This window comes from Callorhinus ursinus, unplaced genomic scaffold (genome assembly GCF_003265705.2).
Source record: "Callorhinus ursinus isolate GAN/ISIS: 27379988/994484 unplaced genomic scaffold, GSC_fseal_2.0 scaffold43, whole genome shotgun sequence".
Taxonomy (NCBI): Eukaryota; Metazoa; Chordata; class Mammalia; order Carnivora; family Otariidae; genus Callorhinus; species Callorhinus ursinus.
The window spans coordinates 1,897,537-1,907,259 of record NW_027397105.1 but is presented as its reverse complement, the minus strand read 5'-3'; the positions used below and the strand labels follow the sequence as shown (position 1 = coordinate 1,907,259).

At 59.6% G+C, this 9,723-nt stretch overlaps 1 protein-coding gene across 2 annotated transcripts; it reads right to left on the bottom strand.

Moving 5' to 3' along the window:
• Positions 1-349: 349 nt before the first annotated feature.
• LOC112817233 (polyunsaturated fatty acid lipoxygenase ALOX15) lies at positions 350-9,117 on the bottom strand. Of its 2 annotated transcripts, XM_073881588.1 has the most exons (15): positions 8,981-9,117; positions 8,481-8,639; positions 7,041-7,245; positions 6,678-6,759; positions 6,448-6,570; positions 6,186-6,289; positions 5,845-6,005; positions 5,457-5,600; positions 4,249-4,458; positions 2,844-2,930; positions 2,572-2,741; positions 2,336-2,457; positions 1,643-1,743; positions 1,353-1,520; positions 350-1,269 (listed from the first exon to the last, which is right to left on the bottom strand). In XM_073881588.1, exons 2-15 carry the CDS (start codon positions 8,613-8,615, stop codon positions 1,090-1,092), a joined length of 1,992 nt encoding a protein of 663 aa, XP_073737689.1. In that variant the 5' UTR covers positions 8,616-8,639; positions 8,981-9,117; the 3' UTR covers positions 350-1,089. The 2 variants fall into 2 exon arrangements, with proteins under 2 accessions (XP_073737689.1, XP_025720066.1); XM_025864281.2 differs by lacking the exon at positions 8,981-9,117 and having other exon boundaries at positions 8,481-8,757.
• Positions 9,118-9,723: the final 606 nt, after the last annotated feature.

Sequence of the window (9,723 nt, the reverse complement as noted above, 5' to 3'; positions counted from 1 at the left end):
CAACTATGAATCTTGACCATTTGAACATGAGTTCTGTCAAGATCCTGTTTGGTCCCTGAATAGGCTTTTTTGGCTTAAGAAAGGGAAGTTTTTCAAGCTGTTTTGAAATAGGGCAAAAAAAGCACACAGGACACCTTGTGTTTTATAAGGCAAATGATGCTAAGTGAATGTATCCTATAACTTGGTGGCCATAGGCGAGAAATGACTGTAATTGAAAATTTTTTTTCATTTAGTTCTAAGCGAGGTAAAATGGTCTCTTCACAATACCATCAGGGGCACTGATGAGGCCTGTAAATTAGAAACTAATAAAAGATTTTGTCCTAAACTCAAAAATAAATAAATAAAAAGATTTTATGTATGCATTTATTTATTTGAGAGCAAGAGAGAACACAAGCAGGGGGAGTGGCAGAGGGAGAAGCAGGTTCCCCGCGGAGCAGGAGCCCCATGCGGGGTTCCATCCCAGGACCCCGAGATCATGACCTGAGCCGAAGGCAGACGCCAAGGCGCCCTTCTGGTTAATTATTTTCATTTGGAGCTTTCCAACTGGGGAACCGCAAACGGGTTATAGATACGGACCCCCGTTTTCTTCCATTTATCGCTAAGTCAGCCATGAGACAAAAGTCTTGAGCATTGCCATGTGGATGGTTTGCTCTGTGTTGGGTCCAGCCTCAGGACGTGTGACAAAGCCCATCCACTTAGGGAAGATGCACTACGTTCTTTGGCCATTATTTGCTTTGGGATAGTTTGTTCTAACTTCTTTTCTTTCATTGTCTAACATACCTTTTTGTTGCCATTTAAACTCGATTTTGTTTCAAAATCATATCTGGCTCATAAAGGGTGTGGAGTAACATGTATGGACCCCCTATCCTATTCTTGAAACAGTTTATATAAACGTGGCTATTATCTGCCCCACCCCCAGGGAGACCTGAATGATGAGGGAGGCAGGGAGTAGAACATCTAGAATAAAATGTATCCACCGTGGGCACAGACCAAGGAAAGGGGACTCTTGGGGGGGCGGGACTGCGGGGCGGGGGGGGGCAGGACTGCAAGCACCGAGGGATGGCGCGTGGCTCGGGTGGGAGACGGCGCTCAGATGGCCACGCTGTTTTCCACCAGGCTGGGCAGCAGGTACTCATAGGGTATGTCCAGCTTTGCATTCCGGGTCTCGATTTCCTTCTCCAGGGCAGCCAGCTCCTTCCTGAACTCCTTCAGCACGGCCTTGGGTCCAGGGCCTGAAAAATACTCCTCCTGGTGTTGGCCCAGAGCCACCTGGGCGGAGAGAGAAAGGCAGCTGAGAGCCTGGGACCCTCAGCACGGGGTGCTGGGAGCCCCCGGGGCGCCCCCACCCGCACCATCACGGGCTGGCGGCGGCCCAGCTGCCAGACGATGGACATCTGCAGGGAGGCCTGGTGGAAGTTGGGCAGTGTTGCCATCACTGTCTCCAGGGTGGCGTCCTTGGTGGTCGGCGGGGGCATCCGCATGGTGCAGGGCGCGTTAGGGACCCAAGAGTACCAGTCCAGCTAGGGAGGGGCAGATATGCAGGGTCAGTGCCTGCGAAGCATGGAAACCCCTCAGCCCACCTGTACCCAGCCCCAGCCGCCACTGCAGGTGCAAATTCCCAGCTGCCCCCTCTGGTGAGTACCTGGCCCAGGTGGGTGGAGGAGTGCTGGCCGGTGCAGGTGAAAATGCACATGGTAAGGAAGTGGCACAGCTGGTGCCGGGACTGCAAGGAGCTGGGGAAGCCTGCAAGGGGTTCCGGGGAGTTAGCCGCTGGGGGGCCAGGAGCAGACACAGGGCAGGGCCGGGAGATGACAGGGGTGAGGGGGGGCACCGAGCACTGACCATCAGCGCTGAGCGCGCACTGGGCCGTAATGGGGGTGGGGGGATCTGCTCGGAGGGTCCCACCCCGTGGGGCACTGGTGTGGCTCGTGCTGGCCCACAAGAGCCAATCAATTACGTTACGGGTCCGGTGTTTAGTGAGCTGGCTGACATCACATTGGTAACCACAGTGGGAATATTTACACCGTGCAAGTGGGCAAATCCTACAATTCAGGGTTTGGCTGTATTTTGCTTTGTTTTGTTTTTCCAGGGAGCTGGTTGTTAAACATTTACGAGCAACCAGTGGTCCCACTGTGTCTGGGACCTCGAGGGGTTCTCAGGGCATAGGACGGGGCCCTGTCTCTAGCTGATAGGGAAGGAATCTGGGAAGTCCTCTGGGCATCTTCATAGGGTTGGAAATGCTTCTGGTAGATTGCACGGAAGTTAGAGAGGATTCTGGAGAGGTTCCCAGGGGAACTCTCTCATGTGGGAAGTCCCAGGCAGGGGCTGATCTAACCTTTGTCCTGGGCCCCGAGCAGCCCGACTTCAGTGATCTCTCTACACCAGGACTGCAGCTCCAAATCGTCTCTCACAGCCTCGTCCGTCTTGTAGTGGAGATGCACGATGCCCTGCACATAGCTGCCCTCCCCCCCAGGGTCTGAGAGCCGAAGCGCCAGGGGCCCCAGCCCCCCAGCCAAGACACAGACCTCCCGTCCTAGCGTCCTCCCCCAGCCCTGTCGTCCTGCTCCTCACCGAGCGAGGATTTCCCACAGCCGCAGGGCATCTTGGGCATAGAAGGAAGACTTGACTCCCAGGAGCCCCCGGTCGGCCAGGTCATCAGGAGGACAGAAGGAGCGAAAGGTCAGAAAGGCTCCAGCTCGCTGGAGCAGCTCCACATGGCCTCCGCCGCCTGTGCTCACCACCTGAGGAGCAAGGACCAGGCAGGGTCAGGCACATCAGCCTGTCCCGAGGCCAGAGAGCCGGGGGGCAGGCTGGGCTCCGGGATGCCCCTGCTCTCCTCATACCTGGTCGAAAACTCCCATGTCAGAGATGAGCCCGGTCCTGGCCCGGGTGTTAATTTCCAAGGTGTAGCGCAGGTGGGGAATCATAAGCTGCAGAGACAAGAGCGGGGAAGGGCAGAGTCCTCAAAGAGCCTGGCTAGTCCCTGCTGGAAACAGGGCTGAAGAGCAGGAAGGCGCCGGCACTCCGGGAAAAGCACAGACGTGAAGCTCAGTGGCCCCTGGACGCTGCTGACTTATTGCTCTATGATAACTGAAAGAAATCACCCTCCTTTTCTGTTTGAATATGACTGTGCAAGGTCAAGCTCAATGTTTCTCATCCTTTTGTTTCATTATCACTCCTCTAAGTAGCCTTTTTAGATGTCATATATACATAGTATTTATATATGTATACATGATATACATTTTTAGATAGAATTTCTCCCCAGGAAAATTTAATGTTACGGATATACTGTATCTGTTATGTAGTGTATGTTTATATCTGCTTTATACATAAAAATAGTACTTTTTTTTTGCCTCCCCAGAAGCACTTTCACCCCCTTGGGGGGGGCGTAATGGCCCCCCCCCACCAAGAATGCACGGTCTAACTTGTCTGCCTCTGGAACTTCATCTCCGACCCTCTCCCCTTTGTCCATTCCACTCACCTTCTTTCTGTCCTTCAAACAGGCCACGCTTGTCCCTGCCACAGGACCTTTGCACTAGCTCATCCCGGCCTTGACCATCTCACGGCTGGCACCTTGTAGTCTCATTCTCAAAGGAGCCTTTCCTGACCACCCGGTTTAACTCCCTCCCACATCACCCTGCCCTGATTCTCTGCATTGTACTTACCACAGTCGATAGGCTCCAAGAGAGTCTTTATTGCCTGTTAGCCCTTAATGGAAATGAAAATCCCCAAAGATCCGGACCTTGCCTGTCTTGCTTCCCACCGGCATCTAGAACGGCTCTTGCCCCATGGGAGGGCCCCGAGAAAACAAGCGAATGGGTGGATACCCTGTTCTGCGATGAGCCAGGCTACCGTCGTTGGCCTGAGTCCCCCGAACTGGCCCATGGGTTACTAGTTTAGGACTCTCCAAAACAGGCTGGAAAAAAATACTTGATGCTATTTGTATGGTCCTGCCTTGTTGGAATCCTCAGCCATTTGTGTATGCCGTCTACATAGTGTACGTACGTCTGCGCTTCAGAGTAAGACTTCTCACCCCTCACCCCGCCGATGACTCACTTGCACCTCCTTGGGAGGACACACGGCCCTGTTCCGAAGGCACAGCGGGCCAGCCTCCCACTCCCGGCTCGCTTGTCTTTCTGGGCTGGCTCTCCGGGCCCTGAGAGTCCCCCGGGAGGGTGCCTCCAGATGCGGGACCGCGCAGTGGGGCAGGGAGAGGGGCAGGCAGGAGCAGAGGGAGTAAGGGGCTACCTTGAAGACAGGGTGTATTGATGGAAGGCACCTCATGGTGGCCACAGTGATGACCTCCGCTATCAAGTGTCCCCGCAGAAGATGAGACTGCAGCTCATGCATCTGGAAGTCAGAGCTGCGGACCCAGCATTTGGCCAGGAGCCAGACCATCGGGGGATCCGTGGGCAGGAAAAGCGGCGGCGGGGAAGATCCCACTTGAGGCAGCTGGAGCTGAAGTGGGGACCAGAAAGCGGGACGAGTGCCAGGCGCCCACAGCTCCCCTCTCTTGCGTGCCTAACCCCTCGGGCTCCCTCCCAGTCGCTGAGCTTTGCCCACCTGGCTCTGCTAGTCCCCAGCAGCCTCTCCTACCCACTCGGCCCAGCAGCCCTCTGCAGAAATTGCTCCCCCGGCCTCCTCCGACCTCACTTCCCCTTCGGCCCCCGCAGCGTGGACAAGATTCAGACCCTCTGCTTCCTCCTTCGCACATCCTTGCAACACCGCCTCCACACGGCTGGCTACGCCCACGTCCTCAGCTATCACTAGGCACACGTTGCGATCTCGATGTCCCCCCCGCTGCCCCGTTACCTCAGAGTTGGCCTCCTGATTTCCCTCCTTCTTTGTCCCATTTCTGCAGGAGCCTTGCCCGGCTCCTCCTTTTCCTCTCCCCCGAACCCAGGCCAGTTTAATTTTCCTCGGCACCCCACAGCTGTTCCCCACATCGGAGCCCATCACCTCTGCCTTGGACAGTCGCTGAACCCATCACCCTAATCCCGGGATCGAGCATCCCCCTTGTCGCCCCGTCCTGAACGCAGGTGTCCATCACAGCAGCTTTCCCCAGCTTCCTGTGTTCCTGCTCCTTAGCTGGGCCGCCCCCCACAGCCTGCGCTATGTGGCCCCCTCCCCCACACCACCCCCCAACACCCCGGGCTCACACTGGCCAGACCTCAGCCTCCCCACGCAGCCCGCCCGCCCTCCTGCCTGGAGATCTAAGTCCTGAGCCTCTTCCAAGGCTCACGCCACCTCCAAAGGGCCCTCCCAGACTGCTCTGTCCTCAGGGACTTCTCCCCTCCCGGAGTTTCTTCAGATTCACCCGGCCTGTCTCTCCAGCTGGACCCCAACTTTCCTCCTGGCGCCTTAGGCCTCTGCACTGAGTGGGGACTCAGTGCACCAGGGTGAGGGGCTGAGTGGGAGCGCCGCCACTGGGGAGCAGAACTCCCGGGGCCTCTCACCTGGATGACCATGGGCAAGAGTTTCCCATCAGGCTGCAGCTTCAGCATGACCAGAGGGGCGGCCAGGTGCTGCTGGCTGCACAGGATGACATTGGCCTTGATCCCGTCCAGCAGCGAGAAGTCCGCCTCGAACAGTGTGCCTGTCTGCATGGGGGGGTGGGGGGTGGGAGGTAGAGGGCCAGGGCTGCTATCATTTCGACTCTGCCTCTGTCAACACTCTTCCCCCCTAGGGTTCACTGGTCTCACTCGGGGAGGAAGGCATGGACTTGCATTTCTCAGGATCACCCTGATTTCTCCTGTCAAATCCTTTCTTGCCAGCCAGCTGGGCCCACGGTAGACCCCACCGCCATCTCACTGTGCGGTCTCTTTAGGGCTCCTGTGTCCATACCTGGAGCTCCTTCTCCAGCTGGACCTTCAGCTCCTCCATCCCCGGAGGGAACACCAGGCGAGCAGGAAGCTGCTTGGAGCGCCTCAGCAACATGGGGTTAGTGCCATTGAGAAACTGGTACCCAAATAAGGCATCCTCCTGCCAGGAGTCCCGCACCTTCTCTGGGGATGGCCGTTGTAGAGGACTCCATGAGATTGGAGCACCCCCACCAGACCATCCCTACTTGACCCCAGCCTACTCGAGGCACCCAGGCCTCTGGTCTCCCAGCCCTGGCGCCCTCGATTGGATGGGACCTGGAGGCAAGGATTCTGGGAGAAGCACTGGGGGGGGGGGGGACTGACCAGCCAGTTTGCTCTGGCCACACCAGAAAATCCGGTTGAAGTCATTCAGGTCCTTCCAGGAGGTCAGAACATTTAAAGAGTCTTTGATGGCTAGGTCTGCCAGCCTTCAGGGAAGTAGAAGCAAAGAGTGTGAGAATTATGCTCAGAATCCAGCGGATCACAGGCACCCACCTTGGGCTGGCCCAGTGCCATGCAGTCCTAAGCCCCTCGCCCTCCCCTGCACGAGAACACGTCCCTCGTGCCCAGCCCCCCTTGTTCTCACCCCTTGGCCAGCGAAGCCTCAAAATCAATTTTCTTGTCTTCCAGAAATCGCTCATCTACGGGGAGGTCACAGATGGTGGCCCCGGCCATATTCAGGATTAGCCCATCCTTCCAGTTACCCCAGCTGTGGCAGAGAAGTGAAAGCAGATGTTGGTACTAGGGAAGGGTCAGCAGCGCCTGGCAGGGTCGGGTGGGGTCGGGAGGAGTCCGGGGCACGGGAGGAGGGCTGACCGGTATAGCCTCCTCTTATCTTTCAGCTCCTGCTCCCTGTGTTGCTTGAACAGACCTTGAGGGTCGTCTCCCAGGGTCCGGCCTAGATGTGGGGAGCAAGGCGTGGGCAATGAGGCCTCTCCTGAGAGCCTCTCCCCGGTCCCCCCAAGGGCGCCTCCTCAGCCGGCCCTTCCCGCTGGCCCTTGACCCTTCAGCATCACGCCTTCCTCCAGCCTCCAGGCCCCTCAGCTCGGGGTGCAGCGCCAGCAACCTGCCTCTTCCACATCCTCCCAAACCCCGCCCCTCCGCCCCCCAGGTTCCAGCCCTGCCTCCTGGCTCCGCTCCCCCCACCAGACCTCCTCACATCCCCAGCGGCGCGCTCACCGGTGCCCTCGGGGAGGCTCAGGATGTCACTGCCCTCCACCCAGCGGTAGCATGGGAACCTGAACTCGTCCCCACTGGGTCCGGGGCCCTGCACCCAGATCCAGTTGCAGAACCAGGCGTCGTCCTGAAAGAAGTGCCGTTTATGCAGTTTCACGAACAGCAGCGGCCCCAGGTACTCCTGCACGTCCGCCTTGAATTCCGTCTCCTGCAGGCGACAGAAGGGGCTCAGCATCCGCGGGGCGCGCCGGACCGGGTCCTTGGGCTGAGCCCTGCTCCCGCTGGACGCCCTTCCGCGAGCTTCTGGGAAAGGCGCGCGGAAGGAGCCAGAAGGAGGGGGCGCGCACCGCGCAGGTGCGTCGGGGTGAGGCGGCGGAGGGAACCTGGGGAGGTGCCCTCCTCCCTTGACTTTTTCCTTGGTGTAGACCCTGCCTGTGCCAAGCCCCGCGCGGGGAGGGAGCGCACCGGTGAGCGGGGAGACGCGGGGCTGAGCAGGCAGCTCCGGCTGCGGCCGCGGCGCCCTCAGCCGCGCCCCCCAGGCTGCGCGCGGACGGCCCACGGCCCGGGCAAGCCTCCCGCAGGACCGGCCGTCTGGCGACCCCTTCAGGAGGCAGCGCTCGGCGGGAGAGGGAAAGGCGGGGAGGCGTGCGGGGCAGGGGCAGGGGAAGACGGGGCCAAGGGAGGCTGAGCTGCGTCGGGGAGCTGGGGCACCGGGGAGAGCTATGCGGACAGGCGCGCAACCACATCGTGAAGTCTCGAAGGTAAGCCAGGGGCTTGGGATTGGTCCTGAGAACACGCGGGGCACGTTTGAAGGTGGGGATGTTTGGGAGAAATCGCTCCGGCCCCAGAAGGGCTGGGAAGGGCCGCGCGGCAGCCGCCAGACGGTGGAGAGGGTGGAGGTGACCAGGTTCAAGGGGGCCCTGGTGGGCGGTGGGAGGACGGAGCTCGGGGCGCGGAGCCCGAGGGGTCCAGGAGACGGAATGGAACGCGGCGGTTCCCGGCTAGAGGCGGAGAGAGGGGGAGGCGCGGACAGACAGCCGCATCTGGGGGGCTTGGAGAGAGCCGGACAGGCGGTGAGAACTGGGGGGTCGGAGCCGGGGCGAGAGCCAGGTGGATGCTACGGGAGCGGGGAAGTGGGCCGGAACTTCGGTGTTCTCATCTCTGGCTTCTTTCCGCCGGCGGCCCCCATCCCCACCCGGTGCGGGCGAGAAAGCCTACGGGTCGGACACCTCGCAACGGTGGAGAAGGCTTGAAACGGCAGCTTTTGAGAATAGAGAGCACAGGAGCACGGAAATAGGGCACGGGAGGACAGACTGCCCGTTCGAGGAAAGGCGGAGCTCCGCGCGACGCCGGGCCCGCCAGCAGCGGGTCAGTTCCAAGGAGGCCGGGCGCGCACCGTGCGCCGCGTCCCGGCCGGAGGCTCCCCCGGACCCCGCGGCTCACCTGGCCTCGCGCCGGCCTCAGGCGCTTCGCGATGGTCGCCTCCCCGTGCTCGCCCACCAGCTGCAGCTGCACCTGGTTGTTGGAGCCCGCGCACAGGGAGGAGCCGGTGGACACGCGGATGCGGTAGACACCCATCCTGTCCGAAGACGAACGCGCCGTCTGAGGAGGAAGAAGAGGGGGCGCGCTAAATAACAGCCCGGGACGCCGCTCCTGGGAGGCCCAGCGGATCCGAGGGTGTGGTGGCTCCCGGATCTCCAACCGACCCCACGCGCAGTTGAGAGCTCAGACCAAGAAGGCGGGCCTGGCGCGGGCCGGGGTGGGGCGGGTGGGGAGAGGGGGCGGTGCACACCATTGGCCGGGTGGGAGGAGAAGGAGGGAAAGGGGAAGCAGACGAGGCTTGAGGCAGAAAACCTGCAGGAAGAAGGAATGGACGGCCGGCCCAGCAGACACATGGAGCGCTTGGCTGGGCGCGCACACAGTGACCTCACGAGGTGGCTCACCTCTGTGAGGGTCTTGCTTAACGTTGCAAGGGAGGATGAAGAGGGCAAGGAGAGTCGCTCTGCAGGAGTTTGTGAATAAAGTACATCATGGCCACTGAATTAACTCGACCAACTTGGAACACTTGCAAGCCCTCCGTGTGCCAAACTCTGGGCTCCTTCCTTTCTAGCTTAAAAGCCTCTACCTCTCTGTTGCCTACAGGAAAAAAAAAAAAACCCAAGCTTCTTGGCATTCAAAGCTCTTGCTCACGCGGCCTGCCCTCCTCCCACCTCATCCCACGGTTCGCCATCCTCAACACCCCCCTCCACTGGGGGCGGAGCCCTGTGTTTCCCAGAACCAGCTATGTTGTTTTGCTTGGCAGTCCCTGTTCTGAAAAATTCTGTTCAGCCTTCTAATCCCTGGTTCGACCTCAGTTTTTCAGAGAAGTCCTCCCTGGTGATTTCACCCCTCCTCGCCTTCGCCTGCAGAGCGCACCAGCTTTTCCTCTCTATTTGCTTTTGTCCTGTGCATGCTTGTTGCCGCTCACTTACTACGCCCCGTAATCCGTGTGTATGTCCACGTTCCCACCCTGCTGAGCTCCCCCTAGGCAGGGACCACGCTCCCGGCAGGACTGACTCATTTTTATTTCCCCTGGATTGAGCACAGTATCAGGCTTGTGGGTGTCAAGAAGTGTTTGCTAAGGGGCGCCTGGGGGGCTCAGTCGTTAAGCGTCTGCCTTCGGCTCAGGTCATGATCCCGGGGTCCT